Below are 17,600 nucleotides of genomic sequence, written 5' to 3'. Positions count from 1 at the left end.
CAGAAGGCTTAATGCCTTTATGAATAAACTAATACACCCTAACCAAACTGGGTTTATTCCTAACAAAAACTCTTTCCACAACTTCAGACATCTTTTTAATATCATGTATTCTTCTAGACTCCCCAAAAAAGACCATAGTATCCTCCCTCCGTCTGGATGCTGAAAAGGCATTTGACCAGATCAAATGGCCATACAGTAGTGTTCAGAATAATAGTAGTGCTATGTGACTAAAAAGGTTAGTCCAGGTTTTGAGTATATTTCTTATTGTTACATGGGAAACAAGGTACCAGTAGATTCAGTAGATTCTCACAAATACAACAAGACCAAGCATTCATGATATGCACACTCTTAAGGCTATGAAATTGGGCTATTAGTAAAAAAAAAAAGTAGAAAAGGGGGTGTTCACAATAATGGTAGTGTGGCATTCAGTCAGTGAGTTCATCAATTTTGTGGAACAAACAGGTGTGACTTAGGTGTCCCCTATTTAAGGATGAAGCCAGCACCTGTTGAACATGCTTTTCTCTTTGAAAGCCTGAGGAAAATGGGACGTTCAAGACATTGTTCAGAAGAACAGCGTAGTTTGATTAAAAAGTTGATTGGAGAGGGGAAAACTTATACGCAGGTGCAAAAAATTATAGGCTGTTCATCTACAATGATTTCCAATGCTTTAAAATGGACAAAAACCAGAGACGCGTAGAAGAAAACGGAAAACAACCATCAAAATGGATACAAGAATAACCAGAATGGCAAAGGCTCACCCACTGATCAGCTCCAGGATGATCAAAGACAGTCTGGAGTTACCTGTAAGTGCTGTGACAGTTAGAAGACGCCTGTGTGAAGCTAATTTATTTGCAAGAATCCCCCGCAAAGTCCCTCTGTTAAATAAAAGGCATGTGCAGAAGAGGTTACAATTTGCCAAAGAACACATCAACTGGCCTAAAGAGAAACGGAGGAATATTTTATGGACTGATGAGAGTAAAATTGTTCTTTTTGGGTCCAAGGGCCACAGACAGTTTGTGAGATGACCCCCAAACTCTGAATTCAAGCCACAGTTCACAGTGAAGACAGTGAAGCATGGTGGTGCAAGCATCATGATATGGGCATGTTTCTCCTACTATGGTGTTGGGCCTATATATTGCATACCAGGTATCATGGATCAGTCTGGAAATGTCAAAATATTGAAGAGGTCATGTTGCCTTATGCTGAAGAGGACATGCCCTTGAAATGGGTGTTTCAACAAGACAATGACCCCAAGCACACTAGTAAATGAGCAAAGTCTTGGTTCCAAACCAGCAAAATTAATGCCTCGCAGATGTGAAGAAATCATGAAAAACTGTGGTTATACAACTAAATACTAGTTTAGTGATTCACAGGATTGCTAAAAAGCAGTTTGAACATAATAGTTCTGAGTTTGTAGCGTCAACAGCAGATGCTACTATTATTGTGAACACCCCCTTTTCTACTTTCTTTTACTAATATCCCAATTTCATAGCCTTAAGAGTGTGCATATCATGAATGCTTGGTCTTGTTGGATTTGTAAGAATCTACTGAATCTACTGGTACCTTGTTTCCCATGTAACAAAAAGAAATATACTCAAAACCTGGATTAATGTTTTTAGTCACATAGCACTACTATTATTCTGAACACTACTGTACCTATTTGCAGTCATGCAGAAATTCAAGTGTGTTGATAGGTTTGTGTCCTGGACTAAGTTGTTATACAATAACCCCTGCGCTAGAATACTCACTAATCAGACTCTTTCTTTGCCATTTCAGCTTGTCAGAGGTACAACGCGGGGATGCCTTCTTAGCCCGCTATTGTTTGCTGTATCAGAAACTATTCGATCACATACCAAGATTCATGGCTACAACACAGAGTATACTAAGAATAAGATTTCTTTGTATGCAGATGACATTTTGTTATATGCCACTCAACCTCAGATAACTGTCCCATCAATACTGGAAGTGTTTCAATCATTTGGTACTTTCTTCGGGAGCAACTTTAGTTGGAGTAAAAGTGAATTACGACCTGTATGAGCTAAAGATCAGGAATGGCTAAAACAGCTTCCCTCACATAACATTAGACAACTTAACTTATCTGGGGGTCATAATCACCAAGAAGTATAGTTCTCTTTATAAAGCTAACTTTTCTAATCTATAAAGCAAACATGAACACAATATCCAATTTTGGAAGTCACTCCCAATTTCTTTGCTGGGTAGAGTCAATGCTATCCCCCGTCGGGGGACGTCCATGTGGGAGGAGGGTACTGTCAGGATTTGGCTCTGGTCAGGGTTACGGTCTCATTTTTTTCCGTCTGCCCCGGTCATGATTTATTAGTGTTTTATTTTGTGTCACTTGTTTATTTTCTGCTCTGCTTAGTTTTGTCAATTTGCTTCTTTATTGCTTTTCATACTTTAGCCATGATTCAGTTCCATTCTGTTTTTGTTCAGCCAGCCTGTGTTTTCATTGTTTACCATTAGCGTATAATTTGTTTATTTTGTTCTTCTCATTTTTGTTATCAGTTATGTTGTAGTATCGGGTTTTGTTTTCTGTTTATCATTTAGCCTCTGGTTTACTTAAAGGTTGGCTTACCACTTTGTTTTCTTACTCTTAGTCAGTTCCAGTGTGGTTTTGTCTTAGTGTTTATTTTCTTATTGTTCTCTTATCAGTTCTCATGTAGTTTTGTTTCAGTACTTATTTTCAGATGGTTCGCTTTTCAGTTCTGTTCTAGTTGTATTGCCAGCTTGTGTTTCTTTTGTGTAGTCATTAGTTGTCATCGTCAGTAATTTTTCACTGCTCACTTACACCTGCCTGCCTCATCCTGTCTTTGTCTACCCCTTGTCTACACTCATCTCTGTTCTCATGTATTCATGCCCAGTTTCATTTGTATCTGTCTCCCTCTGATCACCGCACTCTCTTGTCTTGCACGTGCACCTCCTCATCGCTGTTGGTCACATCCTATTTTGTCTGTCATTTCCTTGCCCACTTGTCACCGCCTTTTCTTGTCTCTCTTTTCCCCTGTTGGATTCACCTGACCACACCTCCTTTCCAGATCCTTCTCCCACCACGTGCATCTCGTTATCCAATTGCCACCTGTCCTTATATAAACTGCTTCTGTTCACTTCCTCCCTGCTTGTTTGTCGACTTTGTCACTTACCAGTTCACGTCACAGTTCTGTTGTTTGCCTAGCTGTGTTTTTTGACCCCTGTTCTGTTTTTTTGGAACCTGTTTTTGCCTCTGCTCTGATTGCCCTATTTGCTCATTTACTGAACCCTGCTTGTTTTGGACCACAACGTATTGCCTCGCCTTTATTTGTACTTTTGCACCATACGCCCTGCCTGTGAGTCTGCATGTTGTGTCCAGCCTCAGTCAGTGCCTCGCTACCTCCTAGACATACAGCTACCTTGATACCCCCAAGTGTGTGGGAGGGGAGTTTACAGCATATCCATGACTGTTCTATTAATGTACAACACTGTTTAATATAATTCAAAATCTTACATAGATTACTATTCAAAGACAAAGCTGCATAAAATATTCCCAGATGTATCACCTCCGTGTGAGAAACGTGAATCCATGGACACTACCCTATCACATAGCTATGCTCTATGTCCAAAACTACAACAGTACTGGTGTAATACTGTATATTCATTTTCTTCTCCATGATTGTGGAAGTTCAGATAGAGCTAGATCCTACTTTAATATTTTTGGGAATTTCTGATGATCTTAGGAAACTTAATGTAACACAACACTGCCTTCTAATATGTGGGATTGTAACTGCAAAAAAAACAAAAAAACAACAACAAAAAAAACCCTGATCTTTCTTCTCTGGAAAAAGAAAGAGGTGCCCTTGTTCAAACACTGACTAACAGATTTGACAGACACTCTTCACTTGGAGAGAATTAGATTCATTCTGAAAGACAAGCTGAGGGACTTTGAGAGAATCTGGCAACCTTTGGTCTCTTATCTTGATAGAGAAACCAATCAAGATGTCCAAGGAGCAATGCGCTCCTAGGAGGGGACAGAAAATGGTAAAGGGTCCTGGGGAGAAGTGGGTTAAGGAGAAGGTGACGGGTACTGTGTTTGAAGTATAATTTTTTTTTTTTGTTTTTTTTGGAGTGTGTCTTATTAGTGTTTTCTGTTTGCTTGTGAGATTCTCCTTAAAGAAACATGCAAGTATCAAGAAAAGTTCTTTGGTGATTGAAATGTTTCACAGTAACCACATCTGAAACTTTAAGGGCAACGTATAATAATTTATAATTATATTATATAATTACATAATAATTTATCATTATCATTTATCATAATTACAATGTTAGCTTTGATAATTAGTGGCTTAGCGGAACTGTGCCCACCAGTAAATCAATTCAATGTTCTAAAATGTTCTAACATACGTTCTTAAAGCCTCGATAAAGAGACTGAAGCTCCTTCCTGGTGAACTTGGTCTGAGCCTGGAGCTGGTCCAGCCCCTCTGGCTGGTGACGCACTGCTGACAGCTCCAAATCACTGTCGCTGCTGTCTGTGGGAGAGAGAGAGAGAGAGAGAGAGAGAGAGAGAAAGACAGAGAGGAGACAATGATGTCGAGAAGGAAAGGTGGAGAGAAAAGAGGAAGGATGGGGTAGACATTGAGTGTGAGGATGCAGGATATAGGACAACATTTAGAGAGGGGAGGGCGGCCACACATTTAAGAGGAAAGGGCCATTTCCAGAGCAGGTGGAATTGTGCGAGTACAGTAGTTCACTAAAGGCAGGTGAAGGAGGGAACAGGAGACAAGGATGTACTTTCTTTATGGTGGAAATGTTACCAAACAGCTAACGTTTTGATCCGTTTGCTTTCAAAAGCAAAAGGTTCAAATTTAAAAGTTCATTCAAAAGTCCTTTTGAAGCATTTAGAGTCACAACACCGAAGAGAAAGCACTGCAGGGCTGGGAAAAAAAAAAGCCAAATTATTCCCAAAAACAGGAAGCGTTTTCTTCCAAATCAAGGATTATCTCACTACCAAACTCACCATCTTCAGATAGAGAGAACAAAGAAGGAGGGGAGTTGACACCAAGATGGAAAAGAATGAAAGAGTAAATGGAGAAGAGTGGGAGAGTGAGAGCAGGAGGAAGAAAAACAAAACAAACCAGTCAAATCAGATTGCACACTGAGAAATATGTGTGATGGTGCCAAGTGGTGAAAAACTCAACTGTTATTCAGACCAAAGCTCCAGCAGGGCAAAAGCATTTAATATACAGAACACTGTATCACATGAATGAATAACAACAGTAGCGACAGTGGGAGGTGACACGGGATCATTCTTTTGTGTTCTTTAAAACAAAAAGACAGCAGTTCAGTCCTGCACATGTTATGAAACGATTGCTCTTCTCCACCAGAGCCTGGAGCAGATGAAAAATCCCATCAACAAAGTGAAACAAAGTGCAAAGTCAAAACAATACTTAGCGGTTTGAATCGTAGGTAATAGACTACAATTATGTTCTCAGCCTACCATGTGATATTTGTCATTGTTTTTTGTGTGGTTTCTTCTGTCAGATAGATTCTGCTGTCAGTCTGAACATTAATTTATACAACCCCTGGCAAAAATTATGGAATCACCGGCCTCGGAGGATGTTCATTCAGTTGTATATTTTTGTAGAAAAAACGCAGATCAGACATGACACAAAACTAAAGTAATTTCAAATGGCTCTTTCTGGCTTTAAGAAACACTATAAGAAATCAGGAAAAAAAATTGTGGCAGTCAGTAACGGTTACTTTTTTAGACCAAGCAGAGGGAAAAAATATGGAATCACTCAATTCTGAGGAAAAAAATATGGAATCATGAAAAACAAAAGAACGCTCCAACACATCACTAGTATTTTGTTGCACCACCTCTGGCTTTATATCAGTTTGCAGTCTCTGAGGCATGGACTTAATGAGTGACAAACAGTACTCTTCATCAATCTGGCTCCAACTTTCTCTGATTGCTGCTACCAGATCAGCTTTGCAGGTTGGAGCCTTGTCATGGACCATTTTCTTCAACTTCCACCAAAGATTTTCAATTGGATTAAGATCCGGACTATTGCAGGCCATGACATTGACCCTATGTGTCTTTTTGCAAGGAATGTTTTCACAGTTTTTGCTCTATAGCAAGATGCATTATCATCTAGAAAAATGATTTCATCATCCCCAAACATCCTTTCAATTGATGGGATAAGAAAAGTGTCCAAAATATCAACGTAGACTTGTGCATTTATTGATGATGTAATGACAGCCATCTCCCCAGTGCCTTTACCTGACATGCAGCCCCATATCATCAATGACTGTAGAAATTTACATGTTCACTTCAGGCAGTCATCTTTATAAATCTCATTGGAACGGCACCAAACAAAAGTTCCAGCATCATCACCTTGCCCAATGCAGATTCGAGATTCATCACTGAATATGACTTTCATCCAGTCATCCACAGTCCACGATTGCTTTTCCTTAGCCCATTGTAACCTTGTTTTTTTCTGTTTAGGTGTTAATGATGGCTTTCGTTTAGATTTTCTGTATGTAAATTCCATTTCCTTTAGGCGGTTTCTTACAGTTCGGTCACAGACGTTGACTCCAGTTTCCTCCCATTCGTTCCTCATTTGTTTTGTTGTGCATTTTCAATTTTTGAGACATATTGCTTTAAGTTTTCTGTCTTGACGCTTTGATGTCTTCCTTGGTCTACCAGTATGTTTGCCTTTAACAACCTTCTCATGTTGTTTGTATTTGGTCCAGAGTTTAGACACAGCTGACTGTGAACAACCAACATCTTTTGCAACATTGCATGATGATTTACCCTCTTTTAAGAGTTTGATAATCCTCTCCTTTGTTTCAGTTGACATCTCTCGTGTTGGAGCCATGATTCATGTCAGTCCACTTGGTGCAACAGCTCTCCAAGGTGTGATCACTCTTTAGATGCAGACTAACGAGCAGATCTGATTTGATGCAGGTGTTAGTTTTGGGGATGAAAATTTACAGGGTGATTCTATAATTTATTCCTCAGAATTGAGTGAGTCCATATTTTTTTCCCTCTGCTTGGTCTAAAAAAGTAACCGTTACTGACTGCCACAATTTTTTGTTCTTGATTTCTTATAGTGTTTCTTAAAGCCAGAAAGTTGCCATTTGAAATGACTTTAATTTTGTGTCATGTCTGTGATCTGCTTTTTTTCTACAAAATTAAACAACTGAATGAACATCCTCCGAGGCCGGTGATTCCATAATTATTGCCAGGGGTTATACATGTTGGAAATCCAGCTTCTCATTGCGATAATCTGGAGATTTTTTAAATATTCTTTTACGGTATAGGTACTATAAGTGATTTCAAGTCAAGAGAAGCTGCACTAGCACTGGGACCTCAACACCTCAACATCAGCATACCTCCTACGCATCAAGGAGAAGGAAGACCAGCTTGAGTCCTTCTGCAGTTTGAAGGGCTCTACATATGGGAAATCAGACCTTTGAGCCTCACTTACAAACAACGTACACGCTGCTACGAGCAGTCTACGGGGAGGAGGGAATGGCAAACACTGTGCATGAGACATGCGTATCACGCGCATGTATTCATCACCATAGAAGGTCGCAGACTACCTGTGGAGGTTTTTTGACATGCAAATACAAATTCTACGGGTTCTGCAAAACATCACAAATGCACACAGCACGTATGGGGCCCATAATGCTGTTGTACACCTGACTCAGTCCAGGAGCACGGCTAGTAGGGGCTCTGCGATGACAGTAAGACGTACAGTCATTGCATGGATGCCATGTGTCAGACATACTACACAAATACTCCATGCCTGCTATCTGTGCGGCCTACAAGACAGAAGCACATTTCACTCTCCAGCCCTATGCGTGGTGTGACTCTGGGTATATTGGAGAGAATGCGTAGCTGTGTAGCATTGGAGAAGGGAAGAAAAAGGCGCCATCCATCCATCCATCCCTCCATCCGGGGCAGCAGCTCAAGCAAAGCCGCCCAGACCTCCCGATCCACACACACCTCCCCCAGCTCCTCCGGGGGAACCCTGAGGCGTTCCCAAGTCAGCTGAGAGAGACGTAGTCCCTCCAGCGCATCCTGGGTCTTCCCCAGGGCCTCCTTCCGATGGGACATGCCCGGAACACCTCTCCAGCGAGGTGTCCAGGGGGCATCTGAAAAAGATGCCCGAGCCACCTCAGCTGGCTCCTTTTTCTTTCGACTCGAAAGGAGTAGAAAGAAAGAGGCGCCATCAGGATTATATTCCACAGTATGCATCAGACCCCCCCCCCCAACCCCATCTGGTTTAATCTCACACGTTTATTTAAAAAAAGAGATGTGATCAGATGTGACCTTCATGGTGTTGAGTGCCAGAGCACTGCACTATAATGCAGTACAAACCCACAGTGGCTGTTTTCACTCTTTCAGCACCTTGGACAGCGGCGCAGCATCAAGTCTCATATCAAAAGGATGCGTCATATCTACATAAAAATATTTTTATTGTTGGAATATTGAATGATTTTCATGAATAAAGCGGTGAAAAAAAATGTGCCACACCGCGCGACCAGCATAACGGCTTAGGCCACCAATGGCTCTAACCATACAGCCACAACATCTGAGGGTGTCGGACCTCCACAGGCAGGAGCTGAGGAGAGGCACGAAGCGATACTGGCTGTGTTAATACAGGAACACCGATGTTGGAATGTGAGGTGGCAGAGGACCTCTTTTGTACACACTCCTGGCTTGCGTCACACATGCGCAAGTCCAGGCTATGTAAAATAACAGAAAAGCTCGGATAACAACACACACACAGGGACTTTTGTTTCATTCTCTGCACACGATGCTATTACACCACTACATGTTTACACAGAATATATTAATGCTATATTAATGTTTAAATTTTAATTTTGTAGCACCTTTAAACGTGACTCAATGACGTCAAACAGTTTGTTTTTTTAACTTAAGCAATAAGACTGACTTTTTCCAACAGCTTTTTAATAGATTTCTTTTTCGTTATTGTGACACATAATATTAAATAAAACAAATTCATTAAAGTATTTCAAAACACAATAAGAAACTAGGACTGCAAGCAGTCATACACGGGCCCTCGTTCCGCACAACCGCCTACACAGGCCAGTGGGTGCCCTTGTGACCACATGTGGGCATGTGCATGCAGGGGCAACCACTCATCACACAGTTAAAACTTGAAACAAATCACACAATGCATGAAGGAGTTATGACATGTTGAATGTTCATCCACTAGGGGGTGCTCAGTGTACAAACAGAGGGGCTAGGTGTGTTTAGGGGCCAACCGTCATCATACATGTGAAGTTTCAAGTCAATCAGCATGAAGGAGTTATCATGACTTGATGTTCTATGGCAAGGGTCAAAATGGCGGCACCATAGCGGCCACCCCTTCAACATAGAGAAAAGCTTTTGATAACTTTTGGTCCAGTATCATCTTTGGATGCTGTCAAAGAAATTTGAAGTGCATTGGACAACATCCCTAGGAGGACTTCGTTCAAATACAACATGTGGAAATCACGCCAAAATGAGAAGAAAATTCAAAATGGCTGACTTCCTGTTTGGAGTAGACTCATGGTGCAAGAGACTTTTTTGTACGTCTATGCAAGTCACACGTGTACCAATTTTCATCTCCCTACTACAAAAAAAAACCCTATGGGGAGGGGTTTTTGAAAATTTCAAGGGGGCGCTATTGAGGCATTTTGCCCCGCCCATGGGCGACGCCCCTATGAATTGTAAGAGGTTGTCATGCTCGATCTGTGTATCAATTTTCATGATGATGTGACAAAATTAAAGCCGTCAAAATGAAGAACGTAATTTCATGGCGAATGGGCAATATTCGGCACACCGCCACACGGACGCCGTTACTCGTAACTTCACGGCGTTCATCGCCTACGTTCACCAATTTGTTCTGCATGTTTTAGAAGTGGAATGAAGTTGATTGGGTTAAGTATGTGACATCAGGACCTCTTAAAGTAAAAATAGGACATTTCCCGCCACCACCGGGGGGCGCTATGGCGCAGGTGGGAACTTAAGATATGCAGACGTTCAGGGCGGAGCCCTCATCATGTTCAGCAAGTTTGAAGGATCTACGATGAAGTATGTGGGCGTGACAGCCGTTCGAAGTGAAATGGCGTGCTCCAAAAAGCTCACCAAAGTTTGACGACCCCTAGCAGCCATGCCTTTTGACTTAATTAGAATCTTTTGATAACTTTTGATCACCATTGTGTTGTGATGATTTTGACCAAATTTGAAGACGATCGGATGAAATCCCTAGGACGGGTTCATTCAAAAGTAAGTAGTGGAAATGGCCAAAAATGGCAAAAATTTGCTCAAAATCGAAACTTAAAATCAAAATGGCCAACTTCCTGTCGATATTTCACCATGACAGTAAGAGACGTTTTCATGCATCCTGGCATGGTAAATATGTGTACCGAATTTCGTGAGGCTACGACGAAAAAAGCCCAAAGCGGAGGGGTTTTTGAAAATTTCTAGGGGGCGCTATTTCGCGATTTTTCTGCGACCATGTGCAACGCCCCCAAAATATCGAATTTCGGATTCGGCCGGACGACTGTGGAAAGTTTGGTGAGTTTTTGAGCATGGGAAGAGGCCGAAATTTCGATTTCAAGAGTGAGAAGAATAATAATAATAACTAGGACTGCAAGCAGTCATATACGGGCCCTCGTTCCGCGCAACCGCCCTACCCAGACCAGTGGGTGCCCTGTGACCACATGTGGGCATGTGCATGCAGGGGCAACCACTCATCACACAGTTAAAATTTTAAACAAATCATACAATGCATCAAGGAGTTATGACATGTTGATTGTTCATCCACTAGGGGGCACTCAGTGTACAAACAGAGGGGCTGGTGTGTTCAGGAGCTAACCGTCATCATACTGTGAAGTTTCAAGTCAATCAGGCAAAGCATGAAGGAGTTATCATGACTTGATGTTCCATGGCAAAGGGTCAAATGGTGGCACCATAGCGGCCACACCCTTCAACATAGAGAAAAGCTTTCGATAACTTTTGGTCAGTGTCATCTCTGGATGCTGTCAAAGAATTTGAAGTGCATTGGACAATATCCCTAGGAGGATTTCGTTCAAATACAACTTGTGGAAATCATTTCAAATGAGGAAGAAAATTCAAAATGGGCCGACTTCCTGTTTGGAGTAGACTCATGGTGCAAGAGACTTTTTTGTACGTCTATGCAAGTCACACATGTGTACCAATTTTCATCTCCCTACTCCAAAAAAAAAACCCTATGGGGAGGGGTTTTGAAATTTTCAAGGGGGCGCTATTGAGGCACTTTGCCCCTCCCATGGGTGAGGCCCCTATTAATTGTAGGAGGTTGTCATGCTTGACCTGTGTATCAATTTTCATGATGATATGACAAAATTAAAGCCGTCAAAAGGAAGAACGTAATTTCATGGCGAATGGGCAATATTCGGCACGCCACCACACGGACGCCATTACTTGTAACTTCACGGCGTTCATCGCCTATATTCACCAATTTGTTCTGCATGTTTTAGAAGTGGAATGAAGTTGATTGGGTTAAGTATGTGACATCAGGACCTCTTAAAGTAAAAATAGGACATTTCCTGCCACCAGCGGAGGGCGCTATGGCGCAGGTGGGAACTTAAGATATGTAGACGTTCAGGGCGGAGCCCTCATCATGTCCAGCAAGTTTGAAGGATCTACGATGAAGTATGTGGGCGTGACAGCCGTTCGAAGGTGAAATGGCGTGCTCCGAAAAGCTCGCCAAAGTTTGACGACCCCTAGCAGCCATGCCTTTTTGACTTAATTAGAATCTTTTTGATAACTTTTGATCACCATTGTGTTGTGATGATTTTGACCAATTTGAAGACAATCGGATGAAATCCCTAGGACGAGTTCGTTCAAATGTAAGTAGTGGAAATGGCCAAAAATGGCAAAAATTTGCTCAAAATAGAAAATTAAAATCAAAATGGCCGACTTCCTGTCGATATTTCACCATGACAGTAAGAGACTTTTTCATGTGTCCTGGCATGGTAAATATGTGTACCGAATTTCGTGAGGCTACGATGAAAAAAGCCCAATGAGGAGGGGTTTTTGAAAATTTCTAGGGGGCGCTATTTCGCGATTTTTCTGCGACCATGTGCGACGCCCCCAAAATATCGAATTTCGGATCCGGCCGGACAACTTTGGAAAGTTTGGTGAGTTTTTGAGCATGGGAAGAGGCCGAAATTTTGATTTCAAAAGTGAGAATAATAATACATAATAATAATAATAATAATAATATACTAATAATAATAATAATAATAAACAGCGCAATTGCAATAGGGTCCTCGTAGGACGTTGCCTACTCGGGACCTAATTACTGAGCAAGTGAATTACAACAAACTGACTTGTGAGATTATTGCTCCATTAGATCATAATATGCCAGTACTACCAGTATTCCCTATTAACAGATATTCCCATGTAGTTCATTTATGGCACCTTTAAAACCTGCTGCAATGAATTCCCAGATGTTATGTATAAATAGATCTACTGTGCAAAAATCTAAGCACCCTCATGCTTCTGTATGAATGGCTTTTTTTTGGGGGGGGGGGGGGGGGGGGTCTTTTATCTTCCATCGTATATCAGTAATCTCAAAACACAATGCAAATGTATTTACATTTAATCAATCATTAATTAATTAAAGTTACAGAGATGTGCATCTACATTATTAAAGAAAATAGCAGACTTCTTCAAACTAATAAAAAACCCAACTACTTTGTAGTTTACAGCTTCAACATATAACACAATGACAATGAACAAGTACTAATGGGTGAATAATGAACTGATCAACATTCATTCATCTTCTACCGCTTAGTCCAATTAAGGGTCGCGGGGGGCTGGAGCCTATCCCAGCGGCCATAGAGTGCGAGGCGGCGTACACCCAAGACAGGACGCCAGTCTGTCGCAGGGCCACAAACAGACAAACAAACACAGACACACCCACACACACACCTACGGGCAATTTTAAAGATACCAATCCACCTAACCCGCATGTCTTTGGATGTGGGAGGAAACCGGAGCAACCGGAGGAAACCCAAACAAACACGGGGAGAACATGCAAACTCCACACAGAAAGGCCACGGAATTGAACCCACGACCTTCTCCGCTGTGAGGCAACAGTGCCAAACACTAAGTCACCATCGCTGTCCACTGATCAACATAATGTTGTAAACTATGGGATAGTTTATGGGGCCATTATTGTAGCAAAAGTATTTGCAAATGTGTATTCCATCACAAATGTGTAACCACATCCACTAGCTTAGCTTATGTCAAGATAAAAGTGGACGCTCTCGTTTTGGCCAAACTTCTAGCCAGTTTCTGGGGATTCTGTGTTAGTACCGCCCGCAGCCGACATGCTTGATGATTTCCCTGTGCAAAAAGGTAGTTCCCAGGTAATTGTGATATCCTGTGAGATATGAGTATAAGCTTATCTAAATTAATTCTAAAAATTTACAAGTAATTAAAATTATAACGATAACTGAAGAGTGGCCGTAATAATATTTAAGAAACTACAGTTTATGAGCACTTCATCTGTTTATCGCTCAAGCACAGTGTAAACATTTGACATGATGGAGTTTGATTGCGGAAGAGTTCAGAAAGATATGATTGGAACGGTTTGATTACCATTTACAGTTGCTGATGAAAGAATTGGTGTTAACTTCGTGTTACAGTCAGAACAAGAAGCTGCACTGAAAGAGATCTATCTGGAAAAGAACATTCTGCATGTTGATGCTCCAAACGAGAGCAGGCATGCTAAGCAGGTGCAAAGTGTCCGGCGAGCCTCAATCTGTGGGCGGCTATCCCACAATGCCAAAATAGCAGAGATGTCACTCCAAAGAGAGCGGCACTCTGAGCAGGTGAATACACCCACAAAATTTTGTTTTACAGCGATCTTTATTTTATTTACTCTTTAATTATTAGGACATTTTATTCTGAATGATTTAATCTTTTCATGTGCTTCATTACTTTCCAGCACTCTTTGCTTTATATATGGTTAAAAATCATGCCTAGATTTTGCACAGTACAGAATTTCTCAATTCTGTAATAAATCTTATTTGTATCTTCATGCTTGTTGCCTTTCATGCCTTGCAAGCACACGCTCCTGAGGCAAAACGATCAGAAATTGACATTTTCATTTGGATTGAAATAACACTTTTGATTCCAGTATATTTGCCCCATGTCCCAGGTTCTCTCACCGGTCTCAGTGATGTCGATCGGCCCAGCAGGTGCATCAGTTTGAGGAACATGATCACCAGACAGACGATGCCAACTGTCTGAAGTCCTTCCGTTTCCCACCGCACACTCATGCTCACCTTTTTCGTTTTCTTTTCGTCCACAGTTCTCTCTTCACCTTCTTCCAGCTCCTACCTTCTTATAAGCCGAGCGTTGCGTTTGCACTTTTCTTTCATTGTGTTACCCTGTACCTCGCACTCTGTTCTTTTCTCTTTTCCCTGCCTGACTCTGAAACGGTGTCATTCACTCATCACTCTCTTTCTGTCACAGTTTTCCTGCACTTTCTGTTACTCTATTTAGCTCCATCCTTTAATTGACTGTCTCTCTCTGTGCCCTTTACTGGATCTCAGACCTCCTTCAGGATATTTTCTAGAATTAAGAACAGGATCTGAATGTCTGTCCCCTTTATTAAGGTCAGTCAGGTGGATCAGATTATTATTCTATAAATATGCACAAAGAGGAAAAAAAATTGATGAAATTTAGACCCCTGTGTTAATCCATGAAAAATCCTGACAGATAAAGAGCAAGCTCAGATACAATCACACAACACACACCTACGCACAACAGGATCAGCTCTGCCACAGCGCTTTCGGCAAGCTACACAAGTGGGTCTTCAACAACCACGATCTTGAGACGGAGACCAAAATACGAGTCAAGTCAAAGTCAAAGTCAGCTTTATTGTCAAATATGCTATACATGCTTGACATACAGCACAGATGAAATCCAGTCCTCTCAGACCCACGGTGCAGAGTATAGAATAAAAACTACTACTAAGCTAAGTAAAAATTGACCTTAAATATGACTGATTTACAAAATAAAAATAAAAATAATATAAAACAGTATAAACAGTGTAGGTCCTGTAAGTATAACAGTATGATGCTGTTGTGCAAATGGCAAAAGTGTACTATGTATGATATTAAATATGATGGAATATGATGCCAATGGATAACAGTGTAATACAGTTTAACAGCATAATACAGTGGTGTAAGTGGCAGTATGCTGATGATAGTGCAATGACTGTATACTAATGTACCAGTATCAGTACAGGTGGTCCTGATGCGGATGCAATATTGCAATGGGGGAGGATAAAGTGAGGTGTGCATGGGCATGCAGGGTCAGTGGTGGTAGTGGTGGGGGGGGGGGCAGAGAAGGGAGGAAGTTGAGTATCCTGACTGCCTGGTGGAGGAAACTGTCTTTGAGCCTGCTGGTCTTGGCCCGGAGACTCTGCAGCCTCCTCCCCAACGGCACATGGGTAAAAAGACTGTGAGTTTGGTGGGTGGGGTCACCTGCGATCCTGATTGGCTTTGCAGGTGAGGCGGATGTGGTAGATGTCCAGCAGAGAGGGGAGAGGAACATCGATGATCTTCCCAGCTGCTTTCACAGTGCGCTGCAGGGACTTGCGGCAGGATATGGTGCAGGCACCGTACCACACAGTGATGCTGCTGGTCAGGATGCTCTCGATGGTACCCCTGTAGACGGAGTACATGATGGGGGTCGGGGCTCTTGCTTTCCTCAGTTTCTGCAGAAAGTAGAGTCGCTTTTGGGCTTTTTTGGCCAGATATGTGGTGTTGATGTTCCAGGACAGTTCTTGGGAGATGTGTACACCCAGGAACTTTGTGCTGCTCGCCCGCTCCATTTCAGCGCCATTGATGGTTAGTGGAGCATGCTGAGCGGGCTCTCTCTTGACGTCCACGACAATCTCCTTCGTCTTCTCCACGTTCAGGTGAAGACTGTTGTCCGTGCACCACGTGGCCAGGCGGCTCACCTCACTCCTGTAGCTTGTCTCATCGTTGTTGTTGATGAGACCCACCACAGTTGTGTCGTCTGGGAATTTGATGAAGAGGTTGGAACTGGATGCAGGTGTGCAGCAGGTGGGTCAGCAGAGTGAAGAGGAGGGGGCTATCAAGCCATCATTTTACCAACACTTCTGTATGGCTCTGAAACGTGGACTGCCTATCGTTACAAGTGAAACAACTCAAGAAAGCTGCTGAAGCTCTGAAACAGTTGACAGCCTCCTAGTTAGATGCCTGATGAATTCTTCTGGACCGCCATGCTCGTGTCGAGTGGCAGTGATGATGAAATCAAATCAATTTTATTTATATAGCGCCAAATCGCAACAAACAGTTGCCCCAAGGCGCTTTATATTGTAAGGCAAAAGCCATACAATAATTACAGAAAAACCCCAACGGTCAAATGACGCCCTATGAGCAAGCACTTGGCGACAGTGGGAAGGAAAACATTGAACATTCAACAAGCTTCCTCATTGTCCATTTTTGAAACCAGTCTTAAAACCCATTTTTATTCCTTGGCTTTTACTCTGTATGAGACTCTTTTTATTTTAATGTTTTATGGTTTGGTTTTATTTATTATTTTATTGTTTGTAATTGCTTTTAACAGCAGTGAAATAATTGTTCTTATTTATTTTATTGCTTTTAATTGTTTTATGTCTTTTGTACAGCACTTTGTTTCCAACTTGATTGTTTTAAAGTGCTGTATAAAAGTTGAGCTGAGTTGAGCTGAGCTAAGATCTAACAATAGCAAAACAGAAGATGACTCTGAATCTGATCAAATCAAATCAATTTTATTTATATAGCGCCAAATCACAACAAACAGTTGCCCCAAGGCACTTTATATTGTAAGGCAAAGCCATACAATAATTATGGAAAAACCCCAACGGTCAAAACGACCCCCTATGAGCAGCACTTGGCGACAGTGGGAAGGAAAAACTCCCTTTTAACAGGAAGAAAACCTCCAGCAGAACCAGGCTCAGGGAGGGGCAGTCTTCTGCTGGGACTGGTTGGGGCTGAGGGGAGAGAATCAGGAAAAAGGCATGCTGTGGAAGAGAGCAGAGATCAATCACCAATGATTAAATGCAGAGTGGTGCATACAGAGCAAAAGAGGTGAATAAAAAGAAACACAGGGTGCATCATGGGAAACCCCCCAGCAGTCTAAGTCTATAGCAGCATAACTAAGGGATGGTTCAGGGTCACCCTATTTGTGTAACAAACTGGTTCAAGTTGTAGCAGCTTGCTCTGCATTGTGTTTTTGACTCCTCCTACTCACTCCTCGCAGGATGCAAAGTCACGATCTTTGGCATGGGAGGTGGACACTTTGGCCAATCGGCTAAAACCCAGGCTCTGGCTTGAGTGGTCAGAGCATCCTTTGGCAGTCGGTTGATCGAGGTCTATAGTGCAGTGGATAACTGAACAAAAAAAAATTCTTCAAATGGTGATGCAAGCACCAAATTTGGCACAAATACACCTTAGACATTACTCTTTTGAAAAGGCAGAGTGTTCATTTGAATTTTCAATAGGCAGCCAGGTAGGGGTGAATT

The 17,600-nt window shown here is 41.9% G+C and overlaps 1 protein-coding gene across 4 annotated transcripts in view; it reads right to left on the bottom strand.

The window, feature by feature from the left end:
* The window catches only part of kcnip3b (Kv channel interacting protein 3b, calsenilin), a 155,547-nt gene that overhangs the window by 16,481 nt on the left and 121,466 nt on the right, over positions 1 to 17,600 (bottom strand). Inside the window, exons 2-3 of one of the 4 annotated variants that reach the window (XM_034170678.1) lie at positions 5,006 to 5,008; positions 4,393 to 4,517 (exon numbers count right to left, since the gene is read on the bottom strand). The exons of 2 other annotated variants lie outside the window; for them this stretch is intronic. In XM_034170678.1, coding sequence (XP_034026569.1) covers positions 4,393 to 4,517; positions 5,006 to 5,008 — 128 coding nt within the window. The remainder of the gene's footprint in view (positions 1 to 4,392; positions 4,518 to 5,005; positions 5,009 to 17,600) is intronic. One more of the 4 variants, XM_034170679.1, reaches the window with a different exon arrangement.

The sequence above is a fragment of the Thalassophryne amazonica genome, chromosome 5, assembly GCF_902500255.1.
Source record: "Thalassophryne amazonica chromosome 5, fThaAma1.1, whole genome shotgun sequence".
Classification (NCBI taxonomy): domain Eukaryota; kingdom Metazoa; phylum Chordata; class Actinopteri; order Batrachoidiformes; family Batrachoididae; genus Thalassophryne; species Thalassophryne amazonica.
Note: the sequence above shows the minus strand (reverse complement) of the source record. Positions and strands in the feature narration are given on the sequence as shown.